This window comes from Ambystoma mexicanum, chromosome 1p (genome assembly GCF_040938575.1).
Source record: "Ambystoma mexicanum isolate Mex_15411 chromosome 1p, UKY_AmexF1_1, whole genome shotgun sequence".
NCBI classification, from domain to species: Eukaryota; Metazoa; Chordata; class Amphibia; order Caudata; family Ambystomatidae; genus Ambystoma; species Ambystoma mexicanum.
The window spans coordinates 179,864,055-179,885,699 of NC_090921.1; the positions used below are offsets into that span (position 1 = coordinate 179,864,055).

The 21,645-nt window shown below is 49.7% G+C and overlaps 1 protein-coding gene across 12 annotated transcripts in view; it reads right to left on the reverse strand.

The window, feature by feature from the left end:
• The window catches only part of KDM6B (lysine demethylase 6B), a 2,050,345-nt gene that overhangs the window by 229,833 nt on the left and 1,798,867 nt on the right, over positions 1-21,645 (reverse strand). For all 12 annotated transcript variants that reach the window (XM_069646240.1, XM_069646239.1, XM_069646242.1 and 9 more), the window contains one exon: positions 204-3,313. In XM_069646240.1, the coding sequence (XP_069502341.1) occupies positions 204-3,313 (3,110 nt within the window). The remainder of the gene's footprint in view (positions 1-203; positions 3,314-21,645) is intronic.

Below are 21,645 nucleotides of genomic sequence, written 5' to 3' on the forward strand. Positions count from 1 at the left end.
ACAATAACATTTAAAAAAAGGAACTCTGGAGTCAGTTAATTCAGCTAAAGCAACGCCCGGCTGTAAGATACACCATGATTGCACAGGACATAGATCAGCCTCTGTAATGCATTCCTCCAGAGAGCTGTCCTTGGAGTTCTAGCACACCAGCTACAAGTATTCCACCAAGGATAACATCGCGCTCGCCCCAAGTATGTTCTTACTTGCTAGCCCGCACGATTTCTGCTGCAGAGTTCTTGATCGTCAAGTCGGCCAGGGCAATCCTTTTCTCTTCCACCTCTGAGGCGATAAAGGTTTCACGGTTGCCACTTTCCACTTTGATGAGACGGATCTTTAGCTCTTTCGGAGGTCCTTCTGTGAAGGACCTCATCTTCAGCAGGTCAGCAGATGCTGTGGAGCTGTGGGTGCTTGTGGTGGTGTTCGTGCTGCCAAGCTCTTTGGCGGGAGCCAATGGTATCTCCTCTTTCTTCACCAGCTCTACTTTCCGACGCTCAACAGTTGGCGTAGGCTTGACAGTTTTGGCGCTGCTTTCTGCTTTTGTGTTCTCTCTAGATTGTATCTCTTTGCTCTGCAGGTCTAGGTTGCCCAAGATCTTCCTGTTCTTCTCTTTACGAGACTTGGTCCCCTTGTGCCGCCGACTACCATCTTTGCCAGACTTCCTGTGCTTACGGTGCTCTTTGTCCCGCTCCCTCTTCTTGCTTTCCTCTTTTGCACGAGGTAGAAGCTGGGGTGCTGGAGGGGAAGGGGCTGTCTGCTGTGTTGGGAATGACTGAACTTGAACAGGTGTGGACTGCACCTGCTCTGCAGGTGGTGATGGTGGCAGCTGCAACCCTGGTGATGAAGGCAGCTCCATGATTGGGGATGGCAGAAGCTCCACTTCTGGCGATGGCGGATGCGGCTCTGGTGATGGCAACGGTTGTGAAGGTTCAAGTGCAGAAGGCTGCATAGGTGGTGAAGAAGGCAGCTCCGCCGGTGGCGAGGGTGGGAACTGTGTGGTTGGTGAGTGCAATAACCGCTTCATGGGCAATGGGGGTACTTCAGGCGGTAGCTGCCTATCGGGGGGGAGCAGACATGGTGGATTAGCTTGCGGGGTGTGGAGCAAACTTTTGCCATCATCTTCAGTGTCCTCTACTGCAGTCTGCTCCAGGGCACCCAGCTTTCCTTCTTCAGCCAGTGTCTCACAGGCCCGGCTTATCTCTTCCAAGATGTCAGTGTCAGACTTTACACTCCATTTATTTTCCAAAGACTCTTTGATCTCTGACTCCCGGCTGCTGTGGCAAGGAGCCAGACTTACATCTGGCTCAGGACTACTTGCTTTCTTGCCTGTATTGTGCACATCTGGTTCATTCTGCAATGTTTTATTCCATGCTGTGATTGAGGTAGACATCTGGGAGGGTATCAGTTGAGTGGCACAAACTGCATTCTTTTTAAGAAAATTAGCACCAGAAAAATACTGGGAGGGCGTAGCTGCCGGTTTTAAGTTGGGGCTACCTCGGTAAGAATATTTTTGCCCTTCAAGCACATTGGCCAGCGACTTCAGAATACTACCACTGTTGTGCTGTGCATACTTGGTGATTGGGGGCTCCTTGGTGCTAGTGGGCGGCATCTCACCCATTCCACAAGAACCCGTAACGCTTATTCCAACAGGGAAGCGGTCAGAATGCTTTTCAAATGGCTCTTTACAAATGTTCCTCTGCTGACCAAAAAACTGATATAGTTTGGTAGGGGTAGGGCGCAGGACTGACACAGGAGCTTCTTGATTTTCAAGGCTAGCTTGCGAGTTGTCTGAATGCTGCTTGGTGGGACTTCTCTTTTCTTCATAGCCAGCATTGAGGCATTCTTTCTCCTTGAACAGCCCAGGGCTGAAAATTGGTTCAGGTTGAATGGTGGAGAGGTCAGTGCTATTAACTAGACTGTCGCTGCTTCTTGGCTTAGGCTCGGGCAGCATCTTCGGCCTTTCCATGGGATGAGTCAAGCTGGCATTCTCCTGCCTGACAGGCAGCACCGATGTCTGCAAGACACTTGGAGGTGGAGGAACCACAGAAAAACTGGGTGAATCTTGGGATAACTCGTCTTCTCGCTGGATGGATTCATCCAACATCTTCATTATATTGGCCAGCCCGTCTGGCAGAATCTTAGGGAATTCTGAGGGTTCCTCGAATTGGTCTTCCAATTGCCCACCTGGGAAGTCAAATAGCTTCCTCGCAGCTGGTTGGCTTTTGGGAAGGGACTCCTTAGCATGGCTTGGTTCTTCCACAAAAGAGGATTTCTTTTCATCACTGAACCGAGTTATTTCCAAGGGCCCATGGCTGCCAATTTCCAGCGGTAAATTATTTGGAAGTTGGGGGGTTTGCTGGACACTGGAGGATGATTCCAAGTGCCTGTAGCTGCCTGAGGTATTGTCGTGTGGGTTAGGAGACAGCTGGGGGGACGTACGGATAACACCCAAAGGTTCCCTCTCTTTCCTTTCCTGGTCAACAAAACCCATTGAACTGCTAGCACCCGCCTGATCAAGAGCACTACTGGTGGCAGGAGCCTTGGCATCTTCATCTGGAAATGGTTTTGCTGCTTCTTCTGGAAACGGACAAGCCTTCATCCAATAATCTGGTTCATTCTTAACATGATCAGTGTAATTATGCTGGAGGTCACCGGATATCCTTTCAGCTGGGTCAGGGCTCTTCTTCATGTTGGGTGCAGGCTGAAGGAGCCTGGCACCCGGCTCTACTTTCTGCGATGGATTAGCATCCAAAGAGGTGCAAGGGATGCATGCTTTGGGTCTCTTGCCATCTAGTTCATCAAGGTTGCGGATAACTTGCTCTATACTCTGGAATGCTTCGGAACCCAGTAATGGCTTGCTGCTTGCATTCCTTTTCGGCTCTTGCGGACATGTGTCATATCCAACCCTTCCCTGAACTGCACTACTGATGGGAGCAGGGACTGTTGTATCACAGTGTTTGTAAAAGGATTCCTCCTTGACCGTCGGTCCATCCTCTCCGAAGAGAATTTCATCCAAAGGATCTTCCACCTCGCCTTCTGACCTCTCAATGCTGGTGCCCTGAGAAAACGAAGAGCTACTTCCAGAGGCCAGCCAGGTGGCGCAAGTAGAGCGGAGGCTAGTCAGGGGGTTGGGTGGTCTGGCTGATGTTAGGTGTGAGGAACCAGCTGGACTGGATCCATTCAATGTGGGGCTGGGAGCAGAAGAGCCTCTTGGGACGAGTGGGCCCTGGTGAATTACTGGATTCCGGCTGATGGGTGGCCCATTTTTCCCCTGATTAGCGGCTTCAAGTGCTGGATTGTGGTACCGGTCTGGGCCCTGTGAAGGGAAGAACAAGCAAGGGTTACTGAATTGGGCTGATAACTGTAAAGTACAGCATGCATTCAAAATTCACCCATCTGAAATGGGCCTGTTATGGTGAAATTCAATGACCAATTACATTCAGGAATATACCAAGATCGATACTTACAAGAACATTGGCAACAATGGCTCACAATATAAAATAAAGGAAACCTTACTCACATTCGTGACTACTGTCCTAGTCCAGAGCCCCCTTTCCTTCCATATTGAATAGGCATCTGTTAGGCAAGATTGTATGTAGTAACCCTGTGGGAGACTACACCAGCCTTGTCCTCTTGGCAATAGGTACCCCACACTTTGGTATAGGTGTGTACTACACAAGTTGTTAGAATGACGGAGCAGCCCGGCTTATCTTAAGAGGGGTCAATGTGAGCAGTGAGGTGTAACATTCACAGTGACAAGTATTCAAATAACGCTTATACTCAAGGTTTCTTATTAAAATTATTATTTATTAATATAAGAGTTTTAAAATCTTCTTTAGAAAGGGCAATTGGCAACACTAAAATACTGGCCCTGGGCCTCAGTCGTGGGAACAAGAGAAAGGACTTCTGCTGCACCACAATGGGAAGGTCGGCCGCAGCAAATTACAAACTTCAATTCAGCTGCACTTCACGGTTTCAGCTCCTCACGTCTACAGCAAATATCAACACTGCAGTTCTAGGATACCACTTCAGACTTTCCTCGCATCTGGGGTCCAGCACTCTGTTGAGGTGGCTCAGGCTTGGTCAGTCCTGCTTCAGTGAAGTCCAGAGGATTTTCCTGGCGCTCGGGTCTGACTTTAAAGCTATGCACTCAATCTGGTGTTCCTCTCCCTGGCACTTCAGTTCTAAGTACAGCCAGCTTCGAGAGGATGTCTAGACGGGTACACTTTGGGGTTGATTGGTCCCACCAACCCAAGGGGAGAAGTCTTCCTTGCAGGGCTTCCCTAGTCGAGGCGGATTCGGCGCTTCAGCACAGCAGCAGGGCTTCACCGGGCAAACGAACGGTCCAGGAGTGCAGCAGGCATCTCTTCCAAGTTATCCTTCGGATTCCTTCGTCTAGTGGTCGACGCTGCCTTCCAAACCAAAAAGCCTTGCCTTTTGCGCAGGTTTCTCCCATTCATTCCAGCCTTGCTGTCAATCACACAGCAGGGTGGCTGTCCTCCAAGGACAGCCAGCCGGCCAATCACCTTTGGGTGCATTACTTTAACCAATGGGATTAAGGCTCAGGGAGTTTCGGGCACCTCCCTCACTTCCTGACCTGCCAGACTTACTGGAGCCAGAGGCAGGCTTCACTCATGAATCCCGCCAAAGACAAAACTAACCAGGGACAAAACCTGGTTTTGCGCACAGAGTAAATCTCAAGCAGGACCTTTCCAACAAGAAATGGCAAAAAAACGAAATTTTGACAAAATGGGCATCCATGGGTGCCTTACTGCAGCTGTGAATGCAGCCCGCGGTAAAAACACAATGGTAGTAAAAAGTATACCACTGCCACCAGCCATTAATTGTAGAAAGGGTAACATAAAAATGTTACATGAGACGGTAGACACAAAGATGATACTAAGTATCCGCCCCAGCACTCCACATACGATGGGGTGTGCTAGGTCTACAAAGTAATAAAGGTAAGTAAAGTCAATTTCACTTTAGTGCTCTTGGAAACAGTAGTTTATCCAAGAGAAGGTATTTAAACCTTAAGAGAAATCCAAAAGACTTCTGTGACACACAGCACTGAGGGTGCCATGTGTCACAGTACAAACGGTGATGCCTATTGCCTATGGAGTTTGTCAGACTCCACAACTAGAAAGAAAACAGTGCCCAAATCAGAACAAAACACATGAGAGTGAGAAGTCCTAAAGTCCAGCAAAGGAGCTAGGGGTCTCTAAGGTAGAAGGTAATTAACACAGAATTGAGAATCCCTGACCGGCAAAGGGACCAGTTATTTGCACTGCAAAAACATGCACTTCCCCTTTAAATTTCGGAATGCCCAGCGGTGGCTGGCGTAATCGGACCAGTGCCACACCTCAGAGCCTCTTTTTCGCTGTTAAGATGGATTTCCAAAATTAGCCCTGGTGGGTGGATTTTGAGAGGCCCATCTACTATGAATAGGGAAGACACTAAGCGGTTAGCCAAACTTACTCATGTTACAGTAGCAGAATGGCAAGGCTTAGTCTAAGAAAGGGTGTGCGAGTGGTCTAGAGCTACAATGAGTCCATACACAGCAATAGACGTAATTCCATTTAAACAGGCAAGTAAACAAGTCATGTTAGGCCTTTAGGTGATACACCATGCTGATAAAACCTCTAGGAAAATATCACACACACACATATACATTCTCTAGTCATTGAATCAAATGCTATGAAACACAGTGAAGTACTCAGATACATTGAAATAGACAGCACTCTTCAGACTAGATCACAAAACAACTCCCCTAAACTAAGTCCAACCCTAAAATGGTTTGGGGCCTTGTGCCCAAAGGTCACCATTTCTAAAGTATAGACTATTCACGTAGGTTTATATATAGATTTGTAGAACCAATGGTTATGATTAATAAGAGACATAATACATTCAGATAAGGACTTTACTCAGTAGGATAAGCCATGGATCCTTATCACAGGTCCTACTGCCAAAGGTCAGATTAGAGAGAGTTAGGGTCAGGACTTTATGCCCTGGTTACCCTACGGCAATTGAGGGGGACAAGATGTTCAGGGGCAACAGTTAACGTAGACTTACAAGGTTCACAGTACTCAGGATACCGCTTGTGCAGTTTCTAGAATTTGTTGCACGCTTGTTTCTTTTGTCTGGGGTTACTTTTGCGAAGGTTGCCTAGAAAGAAGAGCTACTTTGTTTCGTGGGATTTAAATTTTGGTCAGTCGTGGTGCTTGGAATACTTTAACAGTCAGCTTCCAGTAGAATACCCAAACATAGGACAGTGAAGACTTCTGCCGGACAGACAGCTATTGGACAACGCAGGGACACAAAGTAGGCCAGATTCAACGAAGGTCATGATGGTTAAGCGGTGACAGGCGATCTTCCACGGTGAACACAGTGAGAGGCCCAGTGCATATTCCCATTGAGGCGAATGAAAATGCAGGCACAGGCAACTTGTGGCACAAACTGAAAATCTGCAAAAGTTCCAAGGCTTTGCTGGGAGCGATGACAGCGAGTTAGCCCAGGAGAGAGATAGTCAGTCCAGAGACACTTCCAAAGGATCAGCTAGCATTCGATCAGGGGGTCAAGATGGATTGTTCCAACCAGTCCAGGGTCAGAGCCCCACCAAGAACCTTCTTGAGATCAGGACAGTGGAGCAGCTTTATTGGGACAACACTACAGGCAATGCTCGTCAGCTGTAGGGGTCATCTTTGGGTTGTCAGCAGGATGCTAACCCTGGGCGAGACTACACAACCCTTGCCCTCTTGGTATTAGGTAACCCACCTATTGGTATAGGTCTGTACTACACAAGTTGGTAGTGTGAGAGGGCAGCCAGACTTATCTCAAGAGGGGTAAATGTGAGATGTAGCAATGAATTCCATAAATACAAGTATACAAATAACACTTACACTCAAAGTTTGTTATAAATAGTTATTTATGTATTTAACGGTCATTTTTAAATACGCATGCTTTAAAAAGGGCAATATATGTAGCAATTAAATACATTTTAAAATACTTGTTCAGAATCAACACAAAGCTAGTAGATACTCTTTAGAGATGCTTTTTACACACTTCCTACACCCTGAGGTGACTTCACTAACTAGGACAGTAATTGCATTTATATATCACCAGTACACTTTTTAAATTCCGCGTTCGCAGAAGGGAAAGGTTAGAAGGAAGGAAAAAGGTCAAACAGGTTCTCAAAGCATGTGAGCACTATACATCTTTCAATGAAGTCTTGATAAAAACCTGTACTAGCAATATTAGTTTAAAATCAATGCATCACCTATGAGGGACAGCAAGAATCAAAGTCGAATGGAAGAGTCTGCAGGGAGCCACGAAATCCAAAGTCAATTGGAGCAAAGTCAGTTGGGCTGTGTTCCTGGGCCTCAGTCGTGGGGACAAGAGGGCGGTAGTCTAGTTGATCCTACTAACCCAAGGGAAGAAGTCGTCCCTTCTGGAGCTTCTCTTGTCGATCAGAAAAAGGTGTTTCAGCACAGCAGTAGGGTTTCACCAGGCAGTTCAACTGTCCAGGAGGATGCAGCAACCTTGGTTCAAGGTTTCGTCGTCTGGGTGTCCTTCCCAGTGGTCGGCTGTCTTCAGTCCCAAAACCCTTGCTTTTAAAGCAGGTTTCTCCCATTCATGCACAGCCTAGCTCTAGCTCTCACTCAAACAGCAGGGTGGCTGTCTTGCAAGGACAGCCAGCCAATCAGGACTGGGTGCATTCAGGCATTCCTAAAGAAAAAGGACAGGGGAGTTTCGGAACCTCCCTCACTTCCTACCCTTTCAAACACACTGTAGCCAGAGGCGTGTTCCAGGAATGAAGCCAGCCAAAGGCAAAACAAACAAAGGGCTCAAACTTGGTTTGGAGCGCAGAGTAAAACCCAACAAAGACCTGAAAAACAGAAAATGGCGAAAAAAGACGACCGGGGCCATTTTGACAAAATGGTCACCCATGGGTGCTATACCGCAGCTGAGGATTCGTCCTGCGGTAGAAAGGCACAATGGTAGGAAAATTAAACCACTGCCACCAGCTATTTAAAAGTAGTGAGGGTAACAATGGTACATGAGTAAGTAGGAAAGGGGCCTACTAAGTAACCCCCCCAGCACTTCACATAAGGAACAAGTTACTTACCTGTAACGGTTGTTCTCCAGCATGGGTCTGGCATGGATTCACATGCTCATGAATATTCCCCATCGTCAGGCTGGGAATCCTCGGTAAAGAAAAATCAGTATCAGTTTCGTTTCTGATCTGTCTTTCGTAGTAGTAACCAATCACTGATTTCTGCGTCATACTGACCACAGCCAATGACTGCCCTCTACCTAAGCCCCGCCTCTGGCAGCCATCTTCAGATTTGGTAGCACGTGAAGTGGCAGTATGACCAAGTGAAGAGCCGCAGAGGGGTAGGCGGGAGGGTTCGCATGTGAATCCATGCCAGACCCATGCTGGATAACAACAGTTACAGGTAAGTAACTTGTTCCTTCTCCAGCATGGGGTCTGGCATGGATTCACATGCTCATGAATATAAGAGTAAATAGCAGTACACACATGCACAACCACGGGGGGTGGCAAAAGGCTCAACATTAAGCAATACAAAAAACTCAACATTAAGCATCTCTTACCTCCTCACCAGGCTCACCTTAAGCGAACAGGTTGCGCAGCACTACTTGGCCGACGCTGGACTCCTCCCTGGAATTCCGATCGACGCAGTAGAATCTCGTGAAGGTGTGCGTCGATCTCCACGTAGCAGCCCTGCAGATGTCCAGCAGGGGCACACCAGATAAGAACGCCGTAGTAGCAGCGATCGCTCTGGTCGAATGGGCTCTCGGACGGCCTGGCAGCGGTCGGTTAGCCAACCGGTGGCAGTGCATGATGGAGCCGGAGAGCCATCTGGAAATCGAAGACTTCAAGAGAGCCTTCCCTTGATTCACAGGTCCAAAGTTCACGAATAGCTGTGATGTCCTCCGAAAACTCTTCGTGCGGTCCACGTAGAACTTCAGCGCTCTAGCTACATCCAGCGAGTGCAAAGTCCTCTCGGCCGGCGACGAAGGAGACGGGAAGAAAACAGGTAACACCAAGGGCTCGTTAAGATGGAAGTCCGACGGCACCTTGGGCATAAAGGAGGGGTGCGTCCTAAGGACCACCCTCGAGGCATGGAAAGTCAAGTACGGTGCTTTGCAGGACAGGGCCTGGATCTCTCCCACTCGTCGTGCGGAGGTAATGGCCACCAGGAATGCAGTCTTCCACGACACAAACTTCATCGGTGCGGAGTGCATCGGCTCGAATGGGGGCCCCATGAGCCTGGTCAGCACCACGTTAAGTTCCCATGCCGGGGCCGGGGCCTTCACCGGCGGGAACGACCGGAACAGCCCTTTCATAAACGTTTACCAGTCGATGGGACCACAGGGACGTCCGTCCTGTGGTTCTGGTATATCTGGAGATCGGCGCCAGATGAATCTTAATGGAGGCATGGGCTAGCCCAGCCTTTGCCAGCGATAGCAGGTACGGCAGCACTTGAGGGGCCTTAATCCGTAGGGGGTTGATCATCTGTGCTCGGCACCAGATAGAGAACCTCTTCCACTTATGACCGTAGCATTTGAGAGTCGAGGACGCCCTGGCCTTTGCAAGAACCTCTCTGCAATCGGCCGGTATATCATAGCCTCCAAACTCTAGCGCTGCAGGAGCCAAGCCTGCAGGTTCAGCGACGTCGGGTCGTGGTGGAAGATGGCGCCTCCTTCTCTGGAGAGAAGGTCCGCCGACAGCTTGATGGGAGGGGACGTTGATAAGTCTAGAAGGTCCGGGAACCAGATCTGCCTCGGCCACGCCGGTGCGACGAGGATCATCCTGCACCGGGACCTCTTGAGCTGGTTGATGAGTCGAAGCAGCAACGGCAACGGAGGGAACGCATACAGGTATAGGCCGTCCCAGGGGAACGAGAACGCATCGCCCATGCTTCTCGGCTGGGGAAAACTGCTGGCAAACCTCTTGCACTTCGAGTTCGTCGAAGTTGCGAACAGGTCGATTTGGGGTTTGCCCCATCGTCGGAAGAGTTGATCCACCTGATCCTGGCGCAGTTCCCACTCGTGACACGCGCGCAGCTCCCTGCTGAGCGAGTCGGCGATGGTGTTTCTTTCTCCTGCCAGGTGGAAGGGAACCAGGAACATCCCCATGGCGACCGCCCAGTGCCACAGATCCTGTGCCTCCTTGGATAGGGCTGGGGATCTGGTGCCTCCCTGCTTCCGTATGTAAAACATTGTCGTGGTGTTGTCCGTGAAGATCCGCACCACCTTGCCCTTGAGCGAAGGGAGGAACAATTTGAGAGCCCAGAACACGGCTCGGAGTTCCAGGACGTTGATGTGCAGGAACCTCTCCTCCGAGAGCCAGAGGCCTCTTGCGTGGAGATCTCCGGTGTGGGCGCCCCAACCTTCCAGGGAGGCGTCCGTCGTTACCGTCTCCTGGTACGCCGACGTCTGAAAGTCCTTGCCCGCCTTGAGGTGCGCTCGAACGCCCCACCACTGAATTGCCCGCCGGAACACCTCGTTGAGGGGGACCCTGTCTTCGAAGGTGCCTGTCGCCTGCATCCAACGGGCGTCGAGAAATTCTTGAAGAGGGCGCATCCGTAGTCTGCAGAGGCGCACCAGGTAGATGCAAGAGGACATCATCCCCAGGAGGGACTTGATGGACCTCACCCTGGCCACGTCCGTGGCTAGCAGGCGCTGCACTTTGCCTAGAATGGTCTTCGTCCGTTATTCCGACGGTGCCGCCAGGCGCCTCACTGTATTGAGCTTCGCTCCCAGAAACAGGGCCACCTGCGACGGCACCAGGTGGGACTCTGGGTAATTTATGGCGAATCCCAGGTCTGTGAGTAGCTGGACGGTCCTCGCAGTGTGTTCGACGGCGAGCTCCCTCGTCCTTGAACGGATGAGCCAGTCGTCCAGGTAGGGGTAGACGTGAATCCCCTGCAGGCGCAGCCGCGCCGCCACAGGTGCTAGGCACTTGGTAAAGACCCTGGGGGCCGACTTCAATCCGAACGGCAGTGCTCTGAATTGGTAGTGGCGTCCCTGGACGACGAACCTGAGGAACTTTCGGTGACTTTTGAGGATGGGAACGTGGAAGTATGCATCCTCCAGGTCCAACGACGATAGAAAGTCGCCTTCCTCCAGCTGTCCCAGTACATGCTGGAGGGTGACCATCCTGAACTTTTGTGACCTGATGTATTTGTTCAAACGACGAAGGTCCAGGAGGGGGCGCCAGCCGCCAGTCTTTTTCCTGACGAGGAAGTACCTTGAGTACACCCCGGAGCCCCGGAGTCCCGGAGTCTCTTCGGGACAAGCTCGATGGCGCCTATCCTGAGCATAGCCCGTACTTCCAATAGCAGTTGCGGGACGTGACTTTCCTTCCTGGCCACAGGTGGAACGTGAGGGAACTTCTTCAGGAATTCGATAGAGTGTCCTCTTGCCAGGGTATCCAGCACCCAACGGTCGGTGGAGATGGACTTCCACACGCCGACGAACTTCATCAGCCGGCCTCCCACCGGGGTGCTTCGATGGGGGCCCGAGACCACGGCCGGTTCAGTCCTGCTTGGAGGTGGTGGCCTTGCCGCCCTGGCCACCTTGCCGACGGCGGCGAGGCGCTCCCTGCTTGCCGCGACCCCTGTAGGCCTCCTGAGACGAGGAGCGTGTCGCCTGGCGGTAGGACGACGAGCCACCGCTGGATCCCTTGGAGGCACCCTGTCTGCCTCCGGAGCTCCGAAAGGGCCGTCGTTGCTGAAGGGCTCCTAGGGCGCGGGCCGTCTCCGTGTCCGTCTTTATGGCTTGGAGGGATTCGTCCACCACCTTCCCGAACAAGTTGCTGCCATCGAACGGCATGACCAACACCCTGGTCTGGACGTCCTGACGGAAGTCGGTCGCCCGGAGCCAACCCCGTCGTCATAGGCAAACACCGTTGCCCAGCTGGCGGAACCCGGTATCGGCAATATCGGTTGCCACCGTTATGGCGTGGTCCGACGCCACCTCGCCTTCCTGAAGTATTTCCAGGGCCTCGGACCTCTTGTCCGGTAGGAAGTCCAAAATGGGGGCCAGCTTAAACCAGAGCTCCCTGTCGTAACGGGCCACGATCGCCAGGGCGTTGGCCGCTTTGATCGTCGTCGCCGCCGACGAAATGACCCGCCGCCCCATGGCGTCCAACTTCTTTCCCTCGCCGTCCGGCGGGGAATTCGACGTCGAGGCTCCTGACCCCGCCGCTTTCTTCTTCGCTGCCGCCGAGACGACCGAGTCTGGCGTTGGCTGGGCCCTGAGGCACAGGGGAGCGGTTTCGGGGACCCGGTACTTCTTCTCGTACCGGTCCCGTTTGGCTGGTGCCGTGGAGGGGTTCTTGAGAACCGACAGGCCCTCCTCCCAGATGTCATCGATTAGAGGCACCGCGATGACAGTCTTCCTCTTGGCCTCCCGGCGCCGATGGAGGAAACCTTCCTTTTTCTGCTCCTCCGGGCAGAGCTGGAACAATTCGGACGCCCTGGTGATCATGGCGTGGAATGAGCCTATCTCGTCGGGCGGCGAGGCCCGTGCGACGGGAGACGGGAGACCCGTTCCGTCGTCGTCGCCCTCAGAACCCGTCGTCGAGCCCATCGCACCGTCATCTCCCGACTCGTGGGAGGATGAAGAGGGAACTGTAGGCCTTACGGGGGCGAGTGGAGGAGAGGGTTGGGTCCTCAGTCGTTTGTTCTGAGGACTTCCCGACGGGCCAGGTTGCGGGTCCTCCGGCCTGGGCCGTGGTAATCTCGTCCTATCTCAAAGCATAAGGACTGGATCGCAGACAAAATGGCCGCCAAGCTATCCTGAGGCCTAGGTATCGGCTGCGCCGGAAGGGAAGGCTGCTCTTCCTCGCCATCGTCGTCTTCCTCGGATATCTCCCGAGGATCTTCTTTGCGGGACCGAACCTTCTCGAATTGTACTTCGAGATTCCTCGTGACCTCGGTCAGTTCCTCCTCCGAGGCTGACTCCGAGCTCGAGGAGGCTACCGTGCCCCCCCCCTTGTTCCATCATGGTGGCCATGACGATGGGCTGAAAAGAGGATTCCCTCCTTGGCGGCAGGGAAACTCTAGTCCCGGAGGCAGTCTCCGTTGGCGGAGTCTCTGCCGGCTTGGCCAGAGTCGCCGCGATCGCCTCGATAGAAGCCTTTGCCTGCCTGGTAGAGGTCTTCACCACCTTAGGTGCGTCCTGGGCCTTCTCCTTAGGGGGAGGGGCGACGCCTCGCTCCCCCTCTCCCGAGATCGGACAGGGCTTCTCCCGAAGCTTACCAGGGGTCTCGGACTTCCTCTTCCCCGAACCGGAGCGCTGGCTCGTGGTTGCCGGTGCCGGGGAAGGTGCGCCCTGCCTGGCGACCGAAAAGCCCGACCTTTCGGCGCTCCCGGAGCCAGCGGACTCGCGGCGCTTGGCCTGGTGTTGGGCCCCCGTCGCCGGGGTGCCCGCACAGGACTTAGAAGCCCGCTCGGACCCTTTCTTCTTCTTCTCACCCATTGAGCCCTTCTCCAACCAGCTGGCGAGACGGGATCGACGGTCCCTCATGGTCCGCTCCGACAAGTTCTTGCAGAACTGGCAGTCCTTCTCTACATGAGTCTTGTCCCCATGAAGACAGTAGAGGCATCGCGAATGTTCGTCTTCCTTAAACACATTCTGCAGCCCGCATCCAGGGCATCTGCGAAACAGCTTGGGTCCGGGTGACGAACTCGCGTCCTGGGCCATCTCGAAGTAGGCCGCAAATCTTCTGGAATCCTCCAAGAAGTTGATTCAACGAAATCTTCACCCTTGAGGGGCGTAGGAAAATCCCGTAACGGGTAGCCGTGAACGGGAGTAGAAACGGTGGAGCTTGAGGCTCGATTAACCTAAAAAATGTGAAAAATCACCTGAAAAAGCACGAAACACGCAGTAAACGCTCGAGAGCTAAGCACGAGGACTCCCAACACTTGAACGTGCAGTAAAAATCTGAAGATGGCTGCCAGAGGCGGGGCTTAGGTAGAGGGCAGTCATTGGCTGTGGTCATTATGACGCAGAGATCAGTGATTGGTTACTACTACGAAAGACAGATCAGAAACGAAACTGATACTGATTTTTCTTTACCGAGGATTCCCAGCCTGACGGGGAATATTCATGAGCATGTGAATCCATGCCAGACCCCATGCTGGAGAAGATGGGGTGTGCTGGACCTACAAAGAGAAAAGGTAAATAAAGTCAATTTCACTTTACTGTTCTTGGGAACAGTAGTTCGCACAAGAAAAGGTATTTAAACCTTATGGAGGAATCTAAAGAATTCCACTGTGACAATGCACTGATGGTGCTGTGCGTCACCATACAAAATGTAGGATGCCTATGGAATATGCCAGACTCCAAAAACAAAGGAAGCGCATAATCCAAATCAGATCAAAATACGAGAGAGTGACAAAAAAGGGGTCACTTACTCCAGGGTTAAAATTAAAAAGTCCTAAAGTGCAAAAAAAGAGCTGGGGTCTCCAAGGTTGAAGTGAATTAGCACAGAAATGAGAATTCTCCCTAGCAAACAACCTGATGAAAAGTTGCAGGAGGAGTCCTTTTATCCAAGATTCAGACTGGAAGTAAACTGAAGCCCACCGATAGCAAGTAGGATCTGCACCATTCAAACAGCCAGTGTCTATCCAATCATGGATAGCCACTGGTCACCACATCTGCCCAGCAACAGACATTCAGGCACCAGAGATGTGGATTGGGACTTAACAGTCCCAGCCCCCTTCTCTGGCACACACAAACCAGCTTTTTGCACGTGAAAGCCACTGCTTTTCCCAGTAAAGTTATTTCCATACAAGGCATTTCCTGACCCGACAAGGTAAGAAGGCCAAAGAAAAATATGACCAAAGAACAATGGGAAACCTTGTAGCGCAGCCATTTTAGAGTGCTAGCCACCTACAGTAGCCATTTGCGGGAAATGCAAAAGTGCACAAATAAAAGGTCACAAACAGTTAAAGGGTCACAAAAACAGTCAAAAGATGAGCGCGGCCACACAAGCTTGTCTTGGGTACATTGTAAAAGTAATCAAAAAGCCATTTTTTAAAAGGATAACATTACTTTACCTATCCTACTTCTTCCCATGACCCCTCACACATCCAAGTGCTCCGATTGTTTTTTTCTTGCCATTTGTGTGGGTTGTACCTGCAATTCTGTAAATATCTTTTGTACAGTCCCATTGCTCCATTGTGGGTAGGCAGAGAAGGGGCATGCAATTCTCAGCAGATCCAAGCTTCAGAAAGACCATTACTGGCAAGTAAGATTTGTCTTCGGGCGCTTGTGAATCTGCCAAGATTCACATGCTTTGCATATATTAGCAAGCAGTACCTGAAGCAGGTGGTGGGAAACTCAGGACAGTTGAAAAAAGGTGTTCAAGTACTGCCTCTCCCATCTGTGAGTCTGATCTGGCCTGTGCATCAACACAGTAGTGTGGGAAGGCGTGTACTACTCCAATCTGCCGCTTGCAAATCTCTAGTGGCAGATTGGTTATGAAAGCCAGGGAAGCTCCTGTACTGCATGTGGAATGTGCCCTAGGTTTGAAAAGCAACATTTTATTTGCAGGTTTCTTTGTATCAGGAGATTGTGGCCTTGGTAACAGTCACCCTCCCTACCAGTAGCAAAAGAGACAGAATTGTCGCTTTATGCAATTCTTTTGTCGTGTGTAGATAGAACATCACTGCTCTCCGTGCAGTTGTGTGTAGTGCTCCTTCATATCTATTCCGTGGGGTGCGTTAGGTAAGATTTTCATAGAAATGGTAAATCTTCCTGACATGGGTCAACCTTACTAGTGTGATATTTTTCGTTAATACCTCTGCGTGGTAACCTTTTTCCACACCCACAGAATCTTTTACTTTTTATGTGGGGTCATTTTATTGACTCTCCATAACGTCTTTTTAAAGTTATCCTTTTTAACAACTTATTGACAATAAGTGCCAGTTGTTGCTGGGTTGCCCTAGGGGCTCCCCTGTTAAACTTTCTCTGGCTAAACAAGAGAACTACAGTTCCCAAGGGTAGAAAGGATCTTTGGATCCTTTTACATTTTGTTTGGTGAAACCAGCACACCACCTTATGTGTAGTGCTGGGGAGATGCAATGTATCCCCTTTCACCGTAAAACTAACAATTCTGTTACAGGGCCATGCTTACCGTCAATGGCTGGTGGCAGTGATAACTTCTATTTATTTGGTGCACCTTTACCGCGGGCTGTGTTCACAGCTGCAGTAAAGTCACCCAAGGGTGCTCATTTTACCAAAATGGCCAGTGTCGTATTTTTTTTGCCATTTTAGTGTTTGTCCTTTCTTGTTCCTTCCCCTGACATCCAGGGTGGGAAATTCCTTTGTGTGATTTTAATCTTCATGGGAGTCCCATGGACTCCCTGCCCAGGCTCCAGTCGGTCTGTGAAGGAAGGAAGCGAGGGAAGAGTACAAAACTCCACCGACCTTTGTCTTCCTCCTTGCCTGAATGGGGACAAATCCCAGTGGGGGACTGGCTGTCCTGATTGGACAACCAGGCCGCCCTTGTTGTAAAATGCATGGGGAGAATGTTGTGCTGCAATTCCTGTTAGATACTGCGAACCTGGAAGCTGAAGACAAGTCGACCACTGGAAGTGAAACCGAAAAGTGTGAAGAAGTAAAAGCGGCCCCTCATTCCAATCCACCCAGTGACTCCGAAAACGACGACCCAGAGCCTGGCGAGACCCACTAGACTCAAGACCACCTGCATTTTGAGCAATCCCCTGCATTGGTGCGATCTTGCGAGGAATACCCCAATACCCTGGGACCCTGAGCCATCGTGCAGTGCACCCTGCTTGCCCAGTCCTAAGGAACTCTGGCTTTTGCTACTTAAGAATCTATTCTGACACTTGTCTGTTGGTCACTAGATGCTGCCACTCTGCCACTGAGAACACTCATGCTCCAAAAATAAGGGCAAGACTTTTAAGCGATTGGGCCTCTTGCCGAGGAAAGAAAATAAGTGTTTTAAAGTTACTTGTAAAGATTTGGTTGGTAACTAACTAAGAGTGAAGTTCTTACTTACCTTGGATGTGTGATGCACTATTCTCAAATGAATGGTTGACATCTTTCTTTCCTTAGAAAGCGTTTTGCCTTTCTAATAGAAAGTAGATGTGAAGGTATATGACAGTCATGTGATTAGGGTGTGCCTCTTCCCAAAAGTAATGTTTTGGTTCACCAGATTATTCATGTTAGGGTAAATGTATGAGTGTCCCCCAACTGGGTATTGCTTCCCTCCGACTTGCTGTTAGCCTGTCCATAATATGCCTGCCTTAGGTTTTGCCTATCTAGAATAACTTACCATAAGTGGAATTTTCTATTGTTCTATCTGGTTGGTTCATTAATTTGTCTAGTACATTTATTCCTGCACATACAAGTCGTGAGTCGCTTCCTTGTAGAAACTAATTCGACCATTCTTCATTCGTTCTTGTTAGAAATTGGGTCCTGTCCGCTTTCACGGCTGCACAGAGTAGTAGCCGTTTCCACTTTTCCTTGGGATTGGCAGAATCTACATTACCGTTATTCACACCTCAGTGTCCTCTAGTGTATAGGTATTCATTTGTTGGATACAAGTCCTGCCTTATTTGCAGCAACTTTGCTCGATGATACTTACTGGGAAATTTCGTTAAATATTGTGGCATCGTGTCCCTTTTCCTAAATTCATTTGCTGCATTTTTTTTTGATTTATAGGCTAGTTTTGTTGCTCGTGTATTTATCCAGTCTTCCGTCTTTAGTTTTTCCTTTACTTTTTCAGGGTTCTCAATTAGCTAGTCTATTGAGGAATATAGGAGTTCTAGATGCTTGCTCCATTTGTCATGCCAGCTGTTCAAAATAACTGCACTTTCACCATTCCCTTTTGTTGAGAGAATTTTATATCCCATCACTGGCTCGTTCAATGTGATTTTCCTTAGCAACGCTAGTGACTTGCATCGTATTGTCGAATGCAGAGATTGCAGCCCCAACGCTGCTCTTAAAGCAGCTATCGGAAGACATTTTGGTAACCAAGATTGGTTTCCAGAACCTACTTTCTAACCTTGACCAGATCTTGCATCACACATCGAGACCTGCTTCTCTTCCATAGGTGATAATAAGTATCACTTTCTGGATATAAAATGTCCGCAAGGGGATTACAGAAAATTTCCCATACCGTCCATTTAGTATCGCTCCATGTGAGCATAGCATTTTTATTTTTGACCAGAACCCTCTTCCCCATGTTTGTTCAGCAATTGACTGGTTATAATTTCTTCACAAGTATCGAATTTCTTTTACTATTTCCAGTTTTTCTGGGCCGGTTTTCCATGTTAGGGAGAATTCTCAGAAATGTGTTAATTCCCTTCTACCTTAGAGACCTTCAGTTCTTTTTACTGTAATTTAGGTTTTTTTTATCTCATTTAATTTTAATGTGATTTATTTTCCGTTTCTTCGGACTTTGGAGTCTGACAAACTCCATAGGCATCATCTTTACATTGCGTCACACAGCACAGTCAGTGAAGTGGCACAGGGAAAGCTCTTAGATTTCCCAAAGGCTTCAATACCTGAAACTACTGTTTCCAAGAGCAGTGAAGTGAAATTGACTTTACTTACAATGCAACCTTTTAGACCCAGCACACACTTTCTTACCAAAGGGTGCTGGAGGGGTTACTTAGTATCCCCTTTTTCTAGTTTCTCAAGTAACATTTTTATATGTTAGCCTACAATTAATGGCTGGTGGTATACTTTTTACTACCATTATGTGTTTTTACCGAGGGCTGCGTTTGCAGCCACAGTAAAGCACCCATGTGTGCCCATTTCGTTAAAATGGCCTGGTCTTTTTTTGCCATTCGTCGTCGAGAAGGTCCTTCTTGAGATTTACTCTGTGCGGCAAACATGTTTGGTCCCTTTTTTTGTCTTTAGCGGGATTCACAAGTGAAGCCCGCCTCTGGCTCCAGTAAGTCTGGCAGGGGCAGGAAGTGAGGGAGGTGCCCAAAACTCCCTGTGCTTAATCCCCTGGGTTACAGGAATGCACCCAAAGGTGATTGGCCGGCTGGCTGTCCGGCAAGGACAGCCACCCTGCTGGGTGACTGATAGAGCTAGGCTGGAATGAATGGGAGAAACCTGCATAAAAGGCAAGGCTTTTTTGCTTGCAAGGCAGAGTCGACCACTGGACGAAGGAATCCAAAGAAGAACTTGCAAGAGACGCCTGCTGCAACTCTTGGGCCGTTGGTTTGCCCGGTGAAGCCCTGCTGCTGTGCTGAAGCTCCGAATTCGCCTCCACTAGAGAAGCCCTGCAAGGACGACTTCTCCCCTTGGGTTGGTGGGACCAATCAACCCCAAAGTGAACTCATCTGGACATCCTCTCGGAGCTGGCTGTACTTCCACTGCTGCTGCTGCTGGAACCGAAGTGCTAGGGAAAGGAACACCAGATGGAGTGCATCGCTTTTAAGTCAGACCTGAGCACCAGGAAGATCCTCCAGACTTCCCGAAAGCAGGTGTGACCAAGCCTGAGCCACCTCAACAGAGAGCTGGACCCCAGATGCAAGGAAAGTCTGAAGTGGTATCCGAGAACCGTGGTGTTGCCATTTGCTGTAGACCCAAGGAGCTGAAACCACGAAGTGCTGCTCAATTGAAGCTTGATCTTTGCTGCCGCCGCCCTTCCCATTGGGTTGCATGAGTCCCCAGAAGTCCTCCCTCTTGTCCCCACGACTGAGGCCCAAGAACAGCAGGATCTGCAGAGCCACACAGGAAGAGAAGCCAGCTGGAACCATTTCTTCTAACCAAAGGTACTGTAAACCTACGAGGACTTACCTCTTGTTGTGTAGCCTTGCTAGTTCTCAGTTGAGACTGGTCTTGGTTGCCATTGCAGAGTTGCTTGCAGCTTTGCCCCTCACAAGCTGCCCAGCTAGTGGCCCTTCAAGTGAATCTTATTTCTACACTCCTTTCAAAAAACATTGTGCAAGACTTTCACTTACCTGCAAAGAAGATCTTCAGCTTCCCCTAGACTTTGGTAAACTAACATTGACTGTCCTGGCTCCCCGAGAGACTCTTCTACCTCTGGCTTTGTGCTTTGACACCCCCCCGCACCCCAGGAAATTGTTAATTTACTATCATTAGAAGGTTTTCAAAAGTACTTACCAGCTTATTATTAGATAACCTTTGTTTTAGTCCTCCATCTAACCCTTTGCATCCAAACTCATTGCTCTGAATGTACCAGTGATAAACCAATGTCCAGAGTGTTCTAGCTATTTAAGTCACCTGACGGTGTAGGAAATGTGTGTGCCATTCCCAATGGGTATAATCTGATTAAGAGAAACTAAGTGTGTTTTGAGTGTTTTATAATTGTTACATGTGTTGCTCCCTTCTGAAGAAGGTGTATATAACTGACTGTTAAATTGTTTAATCAAGGTAATCAAGAAACCTTGAGTGCAAGTGTTTATTTGAATAACTGTCACTGTGAAACTATGTTACACAACCCTGCTGCCCACGCTGACCCCTCTTGAGATAAGCCTGGCTGCTCAGCCACACTACCAACCTGTGTAGTACAGACCAAAGGTTGGGTTCCTATTGCCAGGAGGTCAAGGTTGCTGTACTCTTCCAAAGGATATTGCATACAAAATCTCCTGACTGTCCTTCCTTGTTCCTTCCCCCGACATCCAGGGTAGGAAATTCCTTTGTTTGATTTTTATCTTCGGCAGGAGTCATCTGAACTCCCTGCACAGGCTCCAGTCTGTCTGTGAAGGTAGGAAGCGATGAGTCCAAAACACCACAGCCCTTCGTCTTCCTCCTTGCCTGAATGGGGATAAATCCCTGTGGGGGCCTGGGTGTCCTGATTGGACAACCAGACGCCCCTTGTTGTAAAATGCAGGGAGAGAATGCAGAAGTTGCACTGTAGTTCCGGTTAAATATTGCGAACCTGGAAGCTGATGACAAGTCGACCGCTGGAACTGAAACCGAAGAGGATGATGAAGGAAAAGTGGCTGAAATGATTTCCAGCAACCGGAGGGCCTGCTGTGCAACCAGAGCCTGCTGTAGTCCTTCCTTCCAATCGACCTGGGAACTCTGAAAATGACGACCCAGAGCCTGCTGAGATCCACTAGACTCAAAAAGACCTGCATTTTGAGCCATCCCGCGCATTGCTACAACCTTGCAGGGCTGCAATACCCTGGGACCTGGAGCCATTGTGCAGTGCACAGTCTTCTGAATCGCGCTGAAACTTCATGGCCATCCTAGTGTATCTCCAAAAACACAAATCGAGTCCGAAAAGACCCCTCAGAGTGCTGGCCCTTTGTAATGACTAAAATTCAACACGATTTTCTGTCTTCTTCTGTGCTCCTGTGAAAGGACACAAATCCACAGGGCTGCATTCAGCCACGAGGAACACCTTGCCTAGAGCCTTCTCCATTGATCCCTCCTGCAAAGTTCTTTCTGAGGTCTTGTTTTCAGTCACCACAAAAAAATTCCACTGACCGGGTATTTGGCTGCAGATCCTCAAGTCCTCCTGCTGCAAAATCTTATTCAATGCAGAGGTACTTTGCTGACTCGTGTATGTACTTACTTTAGGTCTGTTAGTTCTGTATAGCTGTGGGGTGTTATCTGTGATTGGGAGGCCTCTCGTCCAGTGCACCCAGTCCCACTGCTAGA